The sequence below is a fragment of the Lemur catta genome, chromosome 18, assembly GCF_020740605.2.
Source record: "Lemur catta isolate mLemCat1 chromosome 18, mLemCat1.pri, whole genome shotgun sequence".
NCBI lineage: Eukaryota > Metazoa > Chordata > Mammalia > Primates > Lemuridae > Lemur > Lemur catta.
In genome coordinates, this window is record NC_059145.1 from 9,668,018 (window position 1) to 9,687,870 (window position 19,853).

At 53.4% G+C, this 19,853-nt stretch overlaps 1 protein-coding gene across 1 annotated transcript; it reads right to left on the reverse strand.

Moving 5' to 3' along the window:
• Positions 1-6,152: 6,152 nt before the first annotated feature.
• CAV3 (caveolin 3) lies at positions 6,153-17,700 on the reverse strand. The gene is made up of 2 exons (XM_045530681.1): positions 17,399-17,700; positions 6,153-6,876 (listed from the first exon to the last, which is right to left on the reverse strand). Exons 1-2 carry the CDS (start codon positions 17,510-17,512, stop codon positions 6,535-6,537), a joined length of 456 nt encoding a protein of 151 aa, XP_045386637.1. The 5' UTR covers positions 17,513-17,700; the 3' UTR covers positions 6,153-6,534.
• Between the last annotated feature and the right edge of the window lie 2,153 nt (positions 17,701-19,853).

The window sequence follows — 19,853 nt, forward strand, 5'->3', positions numbered from 1 at the left end:
CTTGGGGGCCAGCTTGCCGGAGGGTAGCCCTGGGAGCTGGGGATTATCCTGTAAGACCATCTGGCACAGGGAGCCAATTAGAACGCAGATTGTTTAAGAAGCATTTGGAAAAGAGACATGAAAAGCATCCAGATTGGAAAAGAAGAAGTGAAACTATTTGCAGATGACATGGTTTTACATATGGAAAATCCTAAGGAATTCACACACACACACACACACACACACACACACACACACACACACACCTCCCGTATTGGAACTAATAAACAAGTTCAGCAAAGTTGCAGGATGCAAGATCAATATACGAAAATCAATTGTATTTCTTTACACTAGTAATGAACAATATGAGAATGAAATTAAGAAATAATTCCATTTAAAACAGCATCAGAAAGGATAAATAGGAAAAAAATATAACAAAAAAAGTACAAGACTTGTACCCTGAAAACTACAACATATTGTTGAAAGAAATGAAAGAAGACTTAAATAAATAGAAAGGCATCCTGTGTCCATGGATCAGAGACTTAATATTGTTCGGAGGACAATACTACCCAAATTGATATACAGATTCAGTGCAATCCTTGTTAAAATCCTAGCTGGCTTCTTTGCAGAAATGGATAGGCTGATCCGACAATTTGTGAGGAAATGCAAGGGATCCAGAATATCCCATAAGCCTTGAAAAAGAACAAGGTTGGTGGATTCATACTTCCTGATTTCAAAACTTACTATAAGGCCATGATAATCAAAACAGTGTGGTACTGGCTCAAGGATAGAGATCCAGAGCAGTGGAATAGAATAAGGAGTCAGATATGAACACTTACATTTATGGTCAGTTGAGTTTTGACAAGGGCGCCAAGACGACTCACTGGGGAAAGAGGAGTCTTTTCAGCGGATGGTGCTGGGACAACTGGACATGCACACGCCAAAGAGTGACGTTAAACTTCACTTCCCTCACACCATATGCAAGGATTAACTCAAAATGCATCAAAGACCTAAATGTAAGAGCTAAAACTAAAACTCTGAGAGGGAAACATAGGCATAAATCTTTGTGACCCTAGGTTAGGCAATGGCTTCTTAGATATGACACCAAAGACACAAACAAGCAAAGGAAAAATAGATCAATTAGATGTAATCAAAATATAAAGCTTTTGTGATTCAAAGGATACTATCAGGAAAATGAAAAGACAACCCACATAATGGGAAAAGATGTTTGCAAATCATATGTCTAATAAGAGACTTGTCTCCAGAATATATAAATAACTCTTACAACACAATGATAAAAAGAAAAATAAACCAATTGAAAATGGGCAAAAGATTTAAATAGACATTTTTCCAAAGATGATATACAAATGGCCAACAAGCACATGCAGAGATGCTCAACATAATTCTCTAGGAAATGCAAATTGAAATCAGGAGGAGAGTGCACTTCACACCCACTAGGATGACTGAAATAGAACAGATGGGCAATAGCAGGTATCGGTGAGGATGCAGAGGAACTGAAAACCTCACACGGTGCTGGTGCGAAGGTAACTGGTACAGCCCTTCGGAAAACAGTTAGACAGTTCCTCAAAACATTAAATACAGAATTACCATGTGACCCAGAAATGCCACTCCTGAGTATTTACCCAGGATAAATGAAAACATACATAGACACAAAAACAGGTATGCTGATGTCTATAGCACTATTGTGTATAATGGCCCCAAGGTAGAAACAACCCTGATGTCGATCAACTGATGAGTGGGAAACAAAATGTGTTAGAACCATGCGGTGGAACGTCATTCAGCTATAAGGAGAAATGAAGCACTGACAGGTGCTACAACATGGATGAACCTTGAAAACATGCTCAGCAAAAAGCCGGTTGCAAAAGGCCACATACTGTCTGATCCAATTTATATGAAATGTCCCGAACAGACGAATCTTTAGAGACAGAACATAGATTATGTGTTTGCCGGGGCCTGGGGGCTGTTGGAAATGGGGAATGACTACTAAGGGTATGGGGTTTCTTTTTTGGGTGATGAAAATGTTCTGGAATCAGTGGTGATGGTGCACAATTTTGAGAATACTAAGAAACACTGAATTGTACACTTAAAAAATTAAAAATAAAAAAAATGTCTAACAGGTGCATTCAGAGAAAACTAGCTTGATGGATGAATTCCTTGGAATCTCTTACCTCCCGGAGCTTTAGTGTCGCTTTGACTCACCACTTCAGAGGGATCCTGTGGTTTTCTTGCTCAGTCTTTCTGCAAGAGATGGCGTTTCCATTTTGGGCAACAGTAACAGCAGTGATGCTGTCCCGTCCTGCTTTAGCAAAGGCACAGGTGCTCCCCCGCAGCGGCAGACTGTCACGTTTTGTTTAGAATAGCATTCACCAAGGGTCTCGGAGGTCTTTCTTACCTGGTAAACCTGCTCCCAAACGTCCTCTCAGCCTTGAGGGTAGGACACAGCTATGTCTAAGAAATACCTTCAGTCGTTAAATACAGGACACTATTGACCAGAGGTTTTCTGTCAGGGACCGGCCAGTTCAGTACACTCTGGGGCACCTTTTAAATTTCCAGACACATTTTTGGACTTCTTGCGATACAGCAGGCGCACTTTTCAAAAGCCACGGGTCCACTTTCTCTCTTTAGAGCACACCTTCTTCCTCTACGCTACAGTAGACACACACACACACACACACACGCACACACACTAGAATGAGCTAGCATGGTCCAGATGTTCCGGGAGGAGAGAGATGTGCACTGAACTTAGTGCAGGTCTTCGGTGTTAACTGGAGACTGAAGCCCGTATCATCTTCGGACTCGGGGCTTTGCACGGTGTTGCTGGGACATGCACTTAGAACACGAACGCCAGCCGGTCCTTGCTCTCTGGGAAGCTAACAGGATGCTGGTTTGGGGCCTCCACGCCCATGTACTGGACCACTAGGGCCCTCTGGGTGCAAGTGCAGCAGTGGTGGGGTGTGTTAGCATCTGTGCCAAGCTGCTCACGAGCCAGAGATGCCCAGGTCTCTGCTGCTGTCAGGGAAGTTGCCGTCCTAGCAGCCAACAGAGGCCACTAGGGATCAAGGGGACAGCAACTCACATTAGGTTTTCTGACCAGGGCACAGCCTTCCTGGGAACCCTGGAGTTGTGGGGTTCTTGGGCCATCAAAACTGACTGGGACACTTCTGTCATTCTCTTCAGGTGAAAGCTCTGGCTGGTACCTTGGGTCCCATCATGGCACAGGAGTCTGTGTTCTATGGCAAATACGTGACATGTGATTTCAACAGCACTGCTGGATACATGCCCCTCGCCTCTCCAGCCCCTCCTTGAGAATAGTTCACTGTTCCTTAGACTCTCCCCAACCACAGCCTAGTAGAATGAATGAGTGCAGGGTCCACAACGCCACCTAGAGCTCAGTGGCTCCTGGCATCCTCCCCAACCCCACGCCAGCCGTCCTTCCCTACAGTCCCAGACCCGGCTTCAAACTGTACACATGGCTGGAGGTGCCCGTAATTGGAGCATGCAGATGTTCTTCTGGAATGTCTCGTTGTGATCATCAGAAGTGACTGTAGACTCTGAGCCTTGTTTCCTTACATCCTGGGAAATAGCTCTGTCGCATACTTTGGTCTCCTTTTGGAGTGAGCGTGTGTTGCCGCTGCAGAAACACAAGGGGCAACGCAGGCTGTCTTTTATGAAGATCCTGGTTTGAAAGCGCTTCACCTTTTTTCTATTCAGTTGCGTGAAACACTGCTTAACACAAAATGTGAACGCCTTGATTTTGTTCTACAGTGGCAACTGCGGTGCCCCTGTGCACTGTGCCCGTTGGCGAATGATGTGGCGTCATGAGGTGTCGCGTCCTTAGCTGCCTGGTACCAGGTGCACCTAAGAGCCGTTTTTCCCACACATTGCTCTGCCCTCGTCCCTCCCAACAACAGCGACTGTATCTGGTGGCTCGTAGAGTCCTCCTGTTGCCCCACAGGGCTTCAGAGCTGTCTGCTTGGTTGTGACGGAGGCACATGAACTATGGCAGGGGCAAGAGGGGGACCTGGTCCCCCCCCTCTGTAGTCACAGGTGCGCTCATTTGTCCGAGTCGTGTGGGAAGATGCTCTAAGACCCAGGAACAAACTTTTGTGTGATAGTCTGGAACCCGCTACGTGCCGTGGTCCAATTCTGCTGATAATAGGATTCTAGACCGCCCCTTGGAGGGACACTTGGGGGCCACCTGCAGAATCACAGTTGGGTTTGTGTTAAAATGCAGATTCCTGGGCCCCACTATTGAGGCAGACTTGGGAGCTGGAGCCCCAGAACCTGCCTTTTCCCCGGGGGTCCCTGGCGACCCTTGTGGAGCGTGTGAGAGGGACCGGGGCTCCACCCTCCTGCCCTGGGCCCATGCGCGTCACACCCCAGTGTGCTCCCTGCAGGCTGTTTCTCAAGGGGACTCCTGGAGGGAGCAGAACTCCTCGCACATCCGTGCATCTCCAATGTGTGTGCTGTCTCCAGTTCTGTGAACTTCATGCGTACTTGAGCACCTGCATGCTCTGCCCTAAGAGAGAAAGAGCGAGCTTGGAAAACGGGAGTGGTAGTCAAATCTACCCGTGGCAGATACCAAGAGGGTGAACATCTCCATATAGCCCAAGATCCCAAGTCTGAAACAACGGCCTAATGATTTCAAGAGATGTTTGAAAAGGCAGCCCCTTCGAGGGGGACGTGAGTAACGCCAGCCTGGATCCTTTGCAGCAGGAGCCTGGGCCCCGAGAGTCCACTTGAGAACGTGGAAGAGCCGGGGAGAGCACAGGCAGTGGGCTGAGGCCACAGGGCTAGCGCTGGCCTGCTGGGTGCCCTTTGTCGAGTCTGCTGACCTCTCTGGGCTGTAACTTTCTCATCTGCAAAAACAAGGGCTGAGTGATGAAGTGTTTAGGGGTAAAATGTGCTGATGCCTGCAATGAAATTTAAAATGAATAAAGAAAGACGAGATTGGTGGACAGAGGGATGGATAGACTGATGGAGATGGGAGAAGGCAGGAGTGGGAAAATGTGAACCGTAGAGCCCAGGTGTAAATATAGTTGTTCACCGCAAACCTTTTCAGCTTTCTCTGTGTTTGAAATTTACATAAAACTTTAGAAAAAACCCAAACAGGTAAAATTTTAGAGCTGAAATGGACATTAGAGGTCGTTTCATGGATGAGCAGAAACTGTGGCAGAGAAGGAGCAGAAGCAGGACTAGGACCAAGGCGGCTCGTGTCTTGCTGCCAAGGCAGGTGTGGTCTGTCCACCACACTGCCCCCCAAGACCACTGCGCTGTGGCCTTGATGGAGATGGTGCTTCTGAAAACCTGAAAAGTGCTGTGGACCCTTAATTATAAGAGACTTAAATGGGTGTTACATGAAAAGAAGACAAGAGAAAAGGTCAGATAGGATTGGGAGCACTGGTCTAAACAGGTTTTTCTGCTGCAGGACTTGTCAGAGCCTTTAATGTGCCAATGTCTATTGAAAATCTCTGAGAGAAATATACAGTGTTTCTAAATGAATTTGACCACAGATGCCAACCTGCCCCTCTTTTTATTGAGGACTAAATTCTGGATAGCACACTTGGGAAAGGCAGCCCTTCCCAATGTATGAGTTCTTGCTGAGTTGTTGTGTGTGTGTGTGTGTGTGTGTGTGTGTGTGTGTGTGTGTTTGTCGGAGGAGGGAGGAGGTGGCACAAGCCCCTTTCTAGTGCTTTTTATTTCCGTAGCCAGTCCACACGTGCACACATTAGACCTTAGGGCTGAAAGTATACACGTGCCAAGTGGCAGTGCTGGGCACGGCAGGGGCTCGGTGTCTGGTGAGCCAAAGGGGAGGTTCAGGGAGGTTTGCACCCGGGCCCTGCCCTCCGTGGTAGCCGGGGAGGGTCACAGCCTCTGCCAGCACAAGGGACGTTTTCCTCCGTTGGGGCCCATTAGCTGGCTCGGAGCCAACAGAAGTCGTTTGGACGTAATCTCCCAAGGAACGTGGGGGGCAGATTCCCAAAACAAGTTGAATCCCAAGGAAAAACAAACTGTGTCCTGGTGCTCGGATTTGACCAGGTGAAGAGGCATCCAGCTTTCCGGGTTTCTGTTTCTCAGGACAGTGAAACGTGTTTTTGGAGCTGGTGAGGACACGTACCAACCTTCCAGACACAAACAAAACACAGCGTTCCCCAAATGCAGCCGAAACCCTTTATTGGGGCCACCCGTCTAACGGCAACAGTCACTGGCCGCCTCCTGGGTGGGCGAGCACCGGTCGCCCGGGTGGGCACTGAGTGCGGGCTGACGCTGTTACAGTACAGGCGAACGCAAACACTTGCAGTAGCTGCCTCGGAGCGAACGATCTTCCCTCCCGCCGCCTGGGGACGCCGTGGGGGGGCCGGGCCTCTGGCTGGGCTGTGTGTGCTTTCTGGCTTTCCTACCCCGTGTGCTCCGTCTTGGGGGCAAAATTGAGCAGTCCCTAAAGAGATTGAGCTCCCCGGTGGCCCTGTGGAGCAGCAGCGGGGGCCAGCCTGGCCCGACGTCCCTGCCCCGCCGCCCCACCGTCCCCTGGCTTTAGACTTCCTTCCGCAGCATGACCTTGATGCTGCTGCACATCTGGCCCAGGGCGGCGAAGAGCGGGTTGCAGAAGGTGCGGATGCAGAGCGAGTAGATGTGGCTGATGCACTGGATCTCGATCAGGTAGCTCTTGATGCAGGGCACCACCGCCCAGATGTGGCAGAAGGAGATGCAGGCGAACAGAAAGCCCCAGAGCAGGGCCAGCGGGACGCCCAGCAGCGTGGACAGCAGGCGGTAGCACCAGTACTTGGACACGGTGAAGGTGGTGTAGCTCACCTTCCACACGCCGTCGAAGCTGTAGGTGCCCACGGGCTCCGCGATCACGTCTTCGAAATCCACCTGCAGGGGCGGGATGGGGAATCCTCAACTCACAGCGTCCACCCACTTCCCAGCACCTCCTGGACGGCTTGTTACACCCTGGCAGCTGGGTCCCACCCCCGGGACTCTGGCCCTGCAGGTCTGGGTGGGGCCCGAGGCTCTGCATTTCTAACAGGTTCCCCAGTGATGGCCTGGTCCCTGGGCCGCGCTGGACAGCACATCAGAGACCCTGTCCAAGCCCTCCCCTTATGGATGGACAAACAGCCCCGGGAAGTCGAGCGACGTGCTTAAAGCCAGCAGTAAGTTAGAGGCGGTGCTAGAGCCACGGCTCTCAAACCCTCTTTCTGATCCTAAGGGTGCTGGACAGTCACACCCATCCTGCGAAGACTTACTGAGCACCTGTGAGTAGGACGGTGGACAGCACAGTTCCTACCCTCACAGAGTTCATGGCGGGCAGTCCTGCTACAGTGAAAGTGTCAGTTAAGGGAGAACGAGGCCTGTGTGCCCCCCTGTCCCCCAGAGGTCAAAGAGACCCGGGGTTAAAGAAACTTCTGGGAAGAAGGGACATCTGGCTCAGGGCTACCTGCAGGCGGCCAGGTGGAGCGGGCTGTGGGCCGGGAAAGCGATCAGGGCAGAAGCAGTGACTGCCAAGAGCTGATGGGAGAGACAGCGTGGGCTCAGGGACACGCAGGTGCTTCCGGAAGGCCGAGTGCTAGCCCGGAGTGGCCAGGGCGAGGCTGGAGAGGGGAGGCTGGCCGGCTCCAGGGAACGTGCCCTTGGAAGCTTTTGCCCTGGTGGTAGCTCAGCTAGATCTGGGTTTCGAGCAGCTTGTTCCGGCTGTTGCAGTTGGGCTGGTGGCGGGGCTGGGAGGGAGGACGGGTGTGGGGGACCAGCTGGGAGCCGCTGTGGACGGCACCTGGTCCAGGGTGGTGGTGGTGAGACGGGGGGAGGCGCACGGGTCTGGGAGCTATTCTGGCACGTGGCAAAGAGGGCCATGCGGTCCCCAGGGTGGACCTCCCCGGCCAGTAAGGGTACCTGGCGTCTGAGGGTGGCTGAGCCGGCCTGGAGGAGCTGGTGGAGGAGGCCGACTTTGTTACACCCGAGTCCCGCAGTGACCTCAGGCCGCCCTCTCCCCTCCCCGCCCGCCCGGCCCGTCCCTCCTTTGCCGCTGGGAGGAAGGTGGGTTCCCAGTTCATACTCTGGTTCCCGCATCCCACGGATGCAGCGACTGAAGCCCCATTTGGGAAGTGGGAAAAAATAATCAATGGACTTTTAAAAAAAGGTTACTTTTGGCCACGTCACATACCTAACCTTTCTGGAGCCCCTGCTGTGCAGCAAGGTCGCCATGGCTGCCTGCTCACAGGCAGCGCCACTTGGCGTCCCTCAGCCTGTACTGTCTCGTCCGTGAAATGGACACAGTGACACCTCCAGGGAGGTTGTGCGGGTGGAAGGACGAAGGCTTGGAAATCACCCGGACAACTGAAAAGCACTGAACAAACACCGGGGCGCAGTGACTGGTCTCCCCATGGTCATCCCTGGCAGGGGCTGGGCGCAGGAGGGCACCGAGCTCTTGGCTGTGCTCAGCAAGCGCAGAAATAAATGCCTAAACCGTCCGAGACGGCTCCCTTCTAGCCGAGCTCCTGGGCCATTTCAGTGAAAGGTGGTTGGATGGTGGCAGGGACAAATCAGACCCACAGGAGGGGCCGGCATGGGGGCCACGGGCCAGAGCTCAAACATCAATCTCCCTGGGGTCCCTTTCCCACTCTGGTTGTGGAGAGGGGGTCCTCTCCTCTATGTGCATAGTTATTATTAAAATTACTCTTCATTATAAAAAACATAGCCACAGCACAGAAAATCAATAGAAAAAAGAAAACAGAAAAGTCTCCAGATTGTAATTCTCTAATATTCAGGATACCACATTGGTGCCTTTCTTTCCCTTTGGAGGGTCAAGGGGCCTGCCCATCCCCGTCGGGCCAACGCCCAGCCTGTCCCTGCTGCCTCGCAGCCTGGCTCCTGGAGACACTGTGTGGCCTCAGGAACTGTTTCCGGCTTGGGGAGGCGTTTGGACAGAGGGTGGCCTCCCTGCCTTTGTCCCAGCAACCCTCTCCCTTCCTCTCCTGCTCAGGGCCTGGTGCTCCTCTTTCTTGCGGCTGTTCCTTAGGATGGGGCCTCCCCACACACAGATCACCCAGTCCTGCCCGCTCACCCCGCCGGCGGGTGGAGGCCCTGGCCGGGCCCCTCACAGTGTCCGGGCTGAATCTAGGTGTCCTGTCTAATCCAGTGCTCTTCCTGCTGCCCCAACTGGGGTCCCCTCCCAGGTCTGGCCCTTGTCAGCCGGAGACCTGCCCCAGGGCAGGGCCACCCAGCCGGCTCCAAGAGCCAGCGATTTCTCCAGCCCCGTGCCAGCCCCACTGCTTTGCCCCTTTATCCTAGAATATTCCTCCATCCATTATTTGTGGCTGTCCTCTTGGAGGCAGCAGATTTATAGGACAGCCCTGGCTCCGAAGTCACACCATTGAGGTTTGAGTCCAGTGTGGCTCCTTATCGGGGCTGAACTTGAGCAAGTAACTTAGCTTTTCTGTGCCTCATTTTCCTAGCTTTGTCTCCTTAATTTATTTCATCCTCCCAGGTTGCCTGAGGATTAAATAAATTAAGACGGAAATATTCCGAACACTGGCTCAGAGTACCTGGCCAACACCTGCCAGCTGTTGCTGGTAGTTTCTGCAGAGTGCTGCCTCAGCAGGAAGCCGGAGTCCCAGAGGGGGGTCTGCATGTGCCAGTGCCGTTGCTGACCAGATGAGTGACTTGCAGATCACTCAGCCTCTTTGAGGTTCATTTTACTCATCTGTAAAATGGGGTTGCTATGAGGAATAGGGTTAGTTTTTCTTCCATTTATTCATCCATCCATGCCCTACCATTGATGGATGCATCAATCCACCTATCCATCCATCACCCATCCATCCATCAAATCCACCCATCCAAACAAATACCTATCGGGCGCTCACTTTCTGCTGGGCACACCAGCTCTTGGGCAGGGCTCAGCATGATACGTGGCACGTGGTAGGTGCTCAGTGACAGCCGTCATTTGTTCATATGCTCTGAAGTTCCTATGAAAATCGGTCTCAGAAATCCTGTTGACACCAGCCCACTCTCCAGCCCACCTAGTTACAAATGTGCGCGTGCAGGTGTCCGTCTAGGCTGATAAGATGGATGGAGTCCTCCTTCCACTCTTTTTCTGCTTACCGTAATAGTCCCAGCCCCAACCATCTCTCTGTTGTGTCTTTTAATTATTATTATTATTTTTTTTTTGAGGAAGCCATTGGTGCTGATACTGGAGTGATTTCCAGGGATTGCCTTCGGGCGCTGTGCGGGCCGACTGCTCTGTTCTGTGAGTAGGAACCGGGCGGTCCGAGGGCTGGGCAGGGCCGGGAGGAGGCAGCTGTTCCCCTAACTCGGATTTGAGCATCGAGAGAGCTTTGGTCGCCATGTGCTGCTTTGGGGAGATATTTATAAGACCCGGCTCAGGCAGCTCCAGGCAGCCGTGCCAGTGTATCAGAAGCACACAGTGACTTCATTTCTTAATTCGTTTCCAGAAGTAGAGGGGACGTGGCTTTTCCTTGCAGGGTGGTGGGCAGGGGGCTGCTCCCACTGGCTGAGCCCCAGGGCGCGGTGCCGCTGGAGAAAGGGGCCGGAGGGTGGGGAGGGGGGGACGATGGCTGCTCATTCGTTGGTGTCCCCTTCTCCGGCATATTTATTTTTGGAACAGTGAGAGAGCCAGTTGATTAACTGGAACCAGCCAGCGCAGCCCCCGCAGTGTCTGAGAGGCGGGGACGGTGCCGGGCAGCAGGGCCGGGCGGTGCCCGAGGATGCGTGGGGGCCAGGAGCCACCGCCTGTCAGAAATACGTCCCCAAGTCCAGCATGACTCAGTCCTTGGGCATCCAGGGCCCTGGACAATTCAGATAGGATGTCTGTGGGCGGGGAAATAGCTCCGGCAGGGGGTAGGCAGACGGCCCCAGTCTGCACTTGGCCACTGCATTACTGTGTGATTTGGGGCTGGGTGCTGTCCTTCTCTGGGCTTCCGGTTGGTTTTTTTTTTTCCTCTCGCAACTCTATACAGAGAGGATTGGGCCAAGATTCCTAGCGACATGGACTTAGCTTTGGAGTCGGAAGACCCGAGCAAGTGGCTTAGCTTTGCTGGGTCCCAGTTTCCCCGCCTGCTGCCTTGCTACTTACAGCGTGGTCCACAGTCAGCGGCCCCCTTCGCCACCCCCACAAGGTAATTACAGACGTTGAGGGTGAGCACTTAGAAACATTCGTAGAAATTTGATGCAGTAATTTTATGTCTATTGAATCCAATAATAAAAATTGGAGCTTAGATCTGCATGCCTGTTTTTCATTTTATTTCTCTAGTAATTAATTTTTATTGTATTTGTAATAGTATTGGTGTACAACAGATTGGCATAATAATAATAAAACTGGCCCTTTACCCAGGTAGTGTGAGAAGCATTGGCCTATAAAATAGGAAGCTAAAATGAGGTGATAGCTGCAAAAACAGCTTAAAAATGGCAAAGCTTTGCTTTTGTAATAATTGAATTCTACAATAATAGAATTCTATACAATTGAGGATTGCCATAGTAATACCCACAGTGCATTTGGCCCTTGTGGGTGTCAGTTTCAGGCCGTGTTTCTTACATCTGTTATCTCATGTGGCAAGTAAGTCAGCCTGACGTCAAACCGTGTGTCTGAATCCCCTCTGCAGTCGCCTCACGCAGGGTCATCAGGGGTCACGCACCGCAGCAGGAGCTCAGGCGCAGAGCACAGCACAGGCCGGATCTGCTGCGGGGAGGAGGTGGCCGGGCGTTATCTGGAGTCTGGGGTCGAGAGCATCCTAAAGAGGGGACCTAGCGCACCTGGGCTGGAACACAAAGGGACCTGGGTTCACGTGAAGGAGCTGGGAAGAGGCCCAGGTAATAGACGGCTGCGAGGAAAGAGAGAGGACCTGCCAGAAGAGCCCCTCAGCATGTGTGAGCTCCCCTTGCCCTCCGGCCCCACCCTCCCCACCTTCTCTCCTGCCGCTCAGACTCCGCCCTCAGGAAGGCTGGTGCAGTTCGAACGGGCGTGGTAGAAATACCCTGGGTGAGCGCTAGGCCTGGCTGTGCACCAGCTTCCAGTGGGAGGTTAGCTGGTCTCCAAAGACGCCCTTCATTAGTCTCAGCGTCTATGTCCTGGGGTAGGCTCATCCCATTGTGAGTCTGGGCTTACCCTGTGACTCGCTTTCACCATCAGAAAGTGGCGGAAAGGATGCTGTGCCAGTTCCAGAACCAAACGTAAACAGACCTGGCAGCTTCTGCTTTTGGGGGCCCTGAGACCCCATGTGTGAAGTCCACTTTTACACCCCGCTCTAGAGACCAGTGCAGTTAGAAGTCCACTGCTGTGCATGCTCTAGAGACGCGTGGAGAGGCCATGTGAATGGGGAGGCCTGAAACTATGCACAGATAGTCATCCCAGCGTCCCAGCTGAGCCCTGCCTTCCAGCAACCTCTGCCAATATCCCAGGCATGTGAGTGAGCCATCTTGGGTGTCCCAGCTCAGTAGCGCCCCCAGGTGATTGCAGCCCCAGCTGCCATCTGACTGCAGCTGCATGAGAGGCCCCCAGTGAGACCAGCAGAACCACCCAGCTGAGCCCTGTCAACTCACAGAGCTATGAGAGATCATAAAATGGTTGTTGCTTTAAGCCATCAAGTTTTGGGATGATTTGTTACACAGCAGTTTATAACTGACAGACACAGTGTGTCTTTAGGGAAAATAAGTGATAACTCTGGACTCCAGGTCTGTCTGCTATAGGCTGAGAGGGACTTGTTTGCTGGCAGTCTGACATGTTTGAACGTGGGACTCTCTGCTCAAACATGCAAGTGCAAAATATTCAGCAGCTCAGCCAGATAAGAACTTATGGTGGCAGAGACCAGGAATCTGCATTTTAACAAGTTCCCTAAGAAAGTGGACCACATTTTGAGAAAGTCTAGACCACCTGATACTCAGAAGTCCCCATGACACCAAGTCATAATAACCTCGTGTGTGTTAATCTGACATGGCCCTTCTTAGAGGTCATTGACAGAGGGCAAGACATTTCCAAAAGGAAGGAATTGACAATGTGGAATGATAACTGGTGGGTTGCTGACCCTCCATGATTCAGCCTTAACCTGTCTTTCCTGCCTTCTCTCCCACAAATCCCGTTTCAGATGCTCTGTCCTAATCCCACCCAACAGTTCATTCTGCTGCAGACAGAGTAGAAAGAGATTTCATCTATTGTGCCAGGTTTGACTAGCTGATGGGGCATGGCTTCCTGGGAGAGTACCACGATCCATTAGTAATGTCTGCCATGAACACAGGCAGGGGCAGTGGCAGCATCCACTCCTCGCATTTGCAGCTCTGCCCCGTATCCTTCCCAGTGTTGTGAAAAGCCTCCGCACCTTTGCTTATGCTATTTCTTCTTGGAAAGCCTTGTTCCTGTGTCTCACTTTGTAATTTTTCTCATTTTTATTATGCACCTTGCACCTCCTCATAAAACTGGATCCTGGTTTTCCCAGGTGAAAGTAATTTCCTCCTCCCCTAACCTCCCATGACACCTCATCTGACATTAACTTATGGTATTTAGCACTGCATTCGGTATATTTTCATTATTCTAGTCTTCCCTTTTACGTTGGATTCTTGTTCCAGGGAGAGGTACCATATCAGTTTCATCTTTGTGCAACTGGGTGTCCCAGATGGGCCCAAACTAGGAGCAGGAGTTGGCAGAGCTGGGGGCTGCTGACCCCTCTGGGTGTGTGCTAGCCTGAGCAGATGGGCAGGAGGGCATTTGTTTTTCTGAAAGTGGCAGCTGTGGGCGCAGGTGGGACCAATACATCGCAGGTACGTTGGAGAAGCTGGGATACTGTGTGTCTGCCGACTTGGAGCACCTGAAGCGAGAGGAGCTGAATCCAAAAGCCAGAGGACCTGTGTGACCCTCAGCTCAACCACAGTGCCTCAGGGCCCGGTGCCTCCCTGTGGGTTGGGGGTAGAGAGTGGGCTGCCGGTGAGTCAGCCCTGAGCCCTCAGAAATAACTCGGGGGGACTCTGGGGCAGAGCTGGGTCCTGAGGCAGGCAGGGGCAGGGCTCCAGCCGTCCCAACTCGGGTCTGGAGGGAGCGGCGTCCTCAGGTGTACCTGCTGGCGAGTGGACAGCCGCGGGGACCTTTGGCAGACATTCCCATCGCCCAGCCTGGTGGGACTTGCACACAGCGGGTCTGTCCTGCTCATCACTGTGTCCTCGGGGACAGCACAGTGCCTGGCACACGGCAGGTGCTCAGTCCTCATTTGTGGAATCGACGTCAGCAAGGAGGGTGGGCGGCAAAGGGAATGGGGTGTGCCCTCCCCACTTCCTCAGCACCGACCTCCGTGACCTTCCACACGGCCCTGGGCCCACCTACTGGACCTTGGAGACCACAGTGGGCGGGGCGGGGCGTACAGGGCTCTCCCTCTGCCTGTGGCACTCATTTTCCAGCCCAGGTTTCAGGGCAGCACCAAAAGGGAGTGCTCCCCTCTGCGGGGTCAAACCCAGAGACGCAGGGGGTCTGTCTCCTGCTGTCCATCCTTGGCTTTTTGTGTGTGAAACCTGAGCAGCCGGCGGTGAAGGGGACAGGGTCTCCCTCTTCTCCTCTCAACCTCTGTCTATATCAGGCCCAGAGAGGGAAAGGGATTTTTCCAGAGTTACACAGCAAGCTAGTGTCGAGGCCGAGACCAGAACCGGGGTCTCTGTGGCAGGGTCCCACCCCAGCATTCTTTCCACGTCATTCATCCTCGCCCCTGGGGAGCCTGCTGCCACCCGTGAGGCCACCCAACAGGTGCCACGCAGGACACTGCCGGGGCCTTCTGAGTCTTCCTCCCAGCCTCCCTCACTCCCTCTGCCTTCCTGTCCCTCCCGCTCGCCTCTTCCCCAGTCGATGACAAAATCCAGGTGATGTGGGGGCTGCCCTGTTCAGACAGGCCCCCCCCGGCCCTCCCAGCCACAGTCGCCTCTCTCCTTTCTTCCTCTTCTTCATTCTTTAGCAGACTGTGACACGGGCCTGGCATCTACTTGAACCTGTGTGTGGTCTTTATCTGACTATTTTATGATCCTTGCCCTGTAGGTCTAAACCTTTTCATCTCTCACTCATTGAAAACAAAAGAAACAAAAAGTCAACTCCCCAAACCAAAGAATGTCCAAAAAATACCAAATAACGGTCTTCCCTGGTCAGAATTATCTGTGTCCTCTTTGGCCCCCTGAGTGCTATTTTTCTGGGGCTCAGGCCCCCAGGAGAGCACAGCTCGTGGCCCCAGGGGCGGCTGCATAGAGTCACCACCATGCCTCTCCCTCTGCGTCATGATCTGGGCCCCCCGAGAGCCCCTCTGCACTCCTTACCTGCTGTGGGGTCCCCTTCTCCATCCCCCTGCTGCCTGCCAGGGCCCACCAGGTGGTCAGCTGGGCATAACGCAGGCTCCTGGCTTAGTTCTCTTGTGCCCCAGACTGCAAGCCCCTCTTCAGCTCACGTTTGTCACACTCCTGCTGGGGACTGTGGGAGATACTTTCCAACCCCTCATCTCATTTAATCCTCACATTGTGTTTCTGTTGCATAACTCTGCTCTGAGATTCATTTTCCTGGTGGAGGCAAATGATATTATCCCCATTGTACAGGGGGAAACTGAGGCTCAGAAAACCTATGTGCCTTGTGCAGCATTATTATTTTTAGGCAAAAGAGCCTGGATTTCAAATCAGGTCTGTTAAAGTCGAGTCTGGGACTATTCCTGCTAGATGACAGCGTAGAAACCCTGACTAATTACATCTCACATTTCTATAGTGCTTTACAGCTTGCAAGGCTTGTCCCCTAATTCCCCACTGCAGCTGTCACACTGTGCCGTGATACATACCCTATCTCAACCACTAATGAGTTCTAGAAATAGCACATATAGCATAATACGAGCTGTTATGGAGGAATGCCCCGAGTAAAAGGGGGGCGCAGAGGAGGGAGCAACTGATTGCCTGGAGGAGTCAGGGAAGGCTTCCTGGAGGAGGTGCCAGTTGTTAGGCCCTGAAGGCTGAACAGGAGGTGGGCATTCCTGGCAAAAGCACAGGGGTGTGTTCTGGTGGGTGGGCCGGCAGGTGGGAGCAGACAGGCAGAAGCAGCAGGTTGGGACCAGACTGTGTTAGGTTTGGAAAGCCAGGAGGAGAGCTCGGGCTTATCCGGCTGGGGAGGTGTGCCCTGAGGGGCGGCAGCACAGGACAGAACAGTCCTCAGCCACAGTCCACTCCCGTCCGTGGCTCTGAGTGTCGAGAATTTGAAATGTGGCTAATGCAACTGAAGAATTCTAAAGTTTGTTTAATTTTAATTAAAATATAAAAAACTTGTACTCGATTCTGTTATTGGAAAGCTTTTAGGAATGTTTGGAACAATTTGGGCATGTGAATCGATTTTCAACTGTAAACTGTGTGAATTCTCAATACAGCACAGAACGAGCGTTTCTGATGAAAACGTGGCGTCCAAACGGAGAGGTACCGCAAGTGGAAGATACACATTGGGTTTTGAAGATGAAGAAAAACGGTGCAATAGTCCGTGGATAATCGATTTATGTCGCTATGTTGAAATAATACTATTTTAGATATGTATGGTTAAATAAAAATATCAGGAAAATTAATTTCACCTGTTTGTTGTTTACTTTTTTAAATGCGGCTACTAGAAAATTTAAAATTCCGTGGGGTGACGGTATCCCTATTGGACGGCCCTGGGCTGGTTCCGGCGTGTTCAGCAGGACCCGGGAGGGCCCCGCACCTGCCCCTCAACGGCCCCTCCAGTGACTGTGACGCCGGTGGCAGGGACCTGGTCTGAGGAGCTCGGCTTTGAAAAGATCCCTCTGGGTGCCCCGGGGAGGCCGGATTGAAGCGTGGGCCTGGGGGCAGCCGGGCTGCTGAGGTCGCAGGCGCGGAGAGAGGCGCAACTTCGGGCGGTGGCCAAGGGGAGACTCCCTGGAGGCTGGACGACTCTCAGCACTCCCTTTCAGGGCCCCGGTGCCCTCTGAATGGCCTCTGCCCTGGCCTGGCCGCAGGACGCGGGGCGAGGGGGGACCTGAGGGAAGGGCCGGGCACAGCCCCCGGCCTCGGGGGACAGATGCTGGGCAGTGGTCGCACCTCCAGGGGCTGCTGGGAATTGACCCCACGCTCACCGTGGAGACCACGGAAACGAGCCCAACTTGGCCACCTGTTCCTATGCCTCCCAGGACGAGCGCCAGGGGTGGATGGCAAGGGCCCCAGAGTAGTAAGGAGGAATTCTCTCTGTGACCTGCCTTCCCTGCCCCGATCAACGCCTGGGCCACGTATATGTGGCTCAGTTTTCGCTCTTGGTTGTGGGAGGTTCGGAGAAGACAGCGACAGGTCTCTTTTCCGGGAAGCCGCCCGTGCCTGCAGCAGGACCCCTCCCCTGCCGGGCGCCCAGGCCTGACACCCTCGGGCTGCCGAGCCGGCCCGCAGAGCCTACCTTGACTATGTCCTCGTTAATGTTCTTGGGGTCTCGGTTCACCAGGTCGATCTCCTTGCAGTGAATGTCCTTGACGATCTGGGCCTCCAGGTCTGTGTGCTCTTCGGCCATCATCGCGGAGCTGGGGGACCCGCAGCAGGAGATCCGAGCAGTGTGGCCGGCCGGGGCTGAGTACTTGGGGCAGAGAGGCCAGTTCAGTGTCCCCAGACTTGTGTCCCTGCAGCTAAATAGGCCCCACCCAGCATGCCGGCTGACAGCTGTCCCACATAACTTCAGCCTGCCTCTGGCTAAAGCCTCCCGTGGCAGGCCTCCAAGCTAAAATTAAGACTGGAGCTCTTCTGGAAGGCTGAGCACTCCTTAAAGGGGGCTGCGCGGGGTGCCAGGCCTCAGGAGAGGGAGCAGAGGCCCTGGCGGCCCCTGGGTGTCACCGAGGTGGCTGGGCTGTCCCGTGGGGCCCCTGCAATCTGCCCCACCGCTGTCGGCACTTGGGCTCCTCTGTGGAGCAGCTGTCCGAGGAGGGCGGTGAGGTTGGCTCCAGCTCTGCTTCTGGCCGGCTGTGTGACCTTGGGCACACTTTACCTCTCTGGGCCACTATGTCCCCATCTGTAAAAGGGGGACATGATAATGGTTGGGGCTCTTACCTTTGTGGAGAGGAGGAGACGGGCTGGAAACGCTGTCTGGCCGGGTTCCGCTTGGACCGTGAGCACCCGGCCCCGTGTTTGGCGGCCTGGCGCAGGTCTGAGGTTTCCTCCTTTCTTGGGCTTTCCCTCGAGGGGGAGAGGATGGCCTGCGGCGTGGGCGGGGCTGGGGATGAGGCCCCACATGGGGTGGCCCCTCTTCTGCCTTCTTGATGCGTGAGCCCGTGCTGGGATTCGCTGGCGGAGGGCACGAGAAGGGCGTGCTTACACCGCCTCTGCCCTGCCCTGGTGACAGCTTCCTATGGACACCTCTGGTAGACACCTGCCCAGTTTCCCTGTGCCCTCCTCTGCGTCAGCCGGCACTTAGGCCCCAGCAGTGTGGAAAATGGCCATCCTGGATCCTCCCGGGCCAGGGCCTGGGCATCCATTCATCTGTCCGTCTACTCATTCATTCAGGATTTGCTAACAGCTGGGCACAAACAGACCAGGGAGGCTCTGCCCCTGCTTTGAGCTCCCAGGCTAGGGGAACATCGATTAAAACAATAAGTGATTATAATGCAGCGTGGCAGGTGCTACAGATCAGAAATATTTCACAAAGGCCTTGCCTTAGAAGTCCATCGGGGCAATGGCTTACTCTGAGGGCACCAGGGTAGGCTTCCTGCAGGAGGTGGCTCTGCAGTTGGGTATTGAAGGATGAGCAGGAGCTGAGCACCCGGAACACTTCGGGTTGCAGGACTGTAGACACGGAGGAGTGGTATAGGCTGGAATGCTGGGAAGCGTGGAGTGGCTGGAGAACAGGGTGTCCGGGGTTGAGGCTGAGGCAGGAGACACGGCTCAGCCTGGGCCTGGGTCTGAACTGTCCCTAATGTCACACTAAAGAGTATGGATTTTCTCTAGAGGTACCAGAAAGCCATTAAAGGATGCAGACAGGAGAGGGTTGTTACCAGATTTGTGTGTGAGGAAGCTCACTGGTGGCCAGGCAGAGGGAGGGTTGGAGCAGGGTGAAGTTTGAGGCAGGAAGGCTGATCAGGAAGCTGAAGGTAACAGCGGCGCTCTCAGCAATTATGTTTGGCGGCTAATCGTAAGGATGCAAAAATAATAGTGGCTTGAACAAGGTAGTGACTTTTTTCTCTCTCACTTTACACAAACAGGTTGCTTAGAACTACAATAGTGGCTCCATGGCATCACCCGGCATCCAGCCCCCCAACCTTCCATTCTGCTGGTCTCGAAGCCACCTCATAGGCACATGATGGCTGCTGCTCCTCCAGCCATCATATCTGAGTCTCCACAAGAAGGAAGAGGAAGGGGCAGAGGCCGGAAAAGACATCTGCCAGCTGAGGCAGCTGCATTAGAAAGCCTTCCCAGAGATCCCACCCAACAACTTCTGTTTATAGCTCATTGGCCACCCCTCTTGGCAAAGGAGGATAGAAGTGTAGATTTTTAGGTGAGCACATTGTCAGCCTCCACAGTGTTACTAGGGATAAATGGTAAGCAACTAGAAAACTCTGTTGCTAACTCTTTCAGGAGTTAACTGTTGTGCTGTTGTGGTTCCCCCCCCATTCCCCTGCCTGGGTCTCCAGGTCTCCCTAGTCCTAGGTACATGTATCTTCTCCTGCAAAGAGATTAGGACAAAGGAAGAACGTTGCTGCTTGTGTTTATGCGGGATGCAGCAGGGATCTGAGCCTGAGATTGAGCTTTGTCCACTACAGGGCCAGATGGATCTGGCAAAAAGGTGGGCCCGCCCATGCCAGTACTGTCACAGGGCTGGAGAGCCCCGGAAGAAACTCATCCCGAAGGGGAATTGATAGTAACAAGAT

Excerpts from the sequence above, each read along its gene's own strand:
- CAV3 (XM_045530681.1), bottom strand. The coding sequence starts at position 17,512 with ATGATGGCCGAAGAGCACACAGACCTGGAGGCCCAGATCGTCAAGGAC. Across the intron at positions 6,877-17,398 it reads TTAACGAGGACATAGTCAAG|GTGGATTTCGAAGACGTGAT; the intron begins GTAGGCTCTGCG and ends CCGCCCCTGCAG.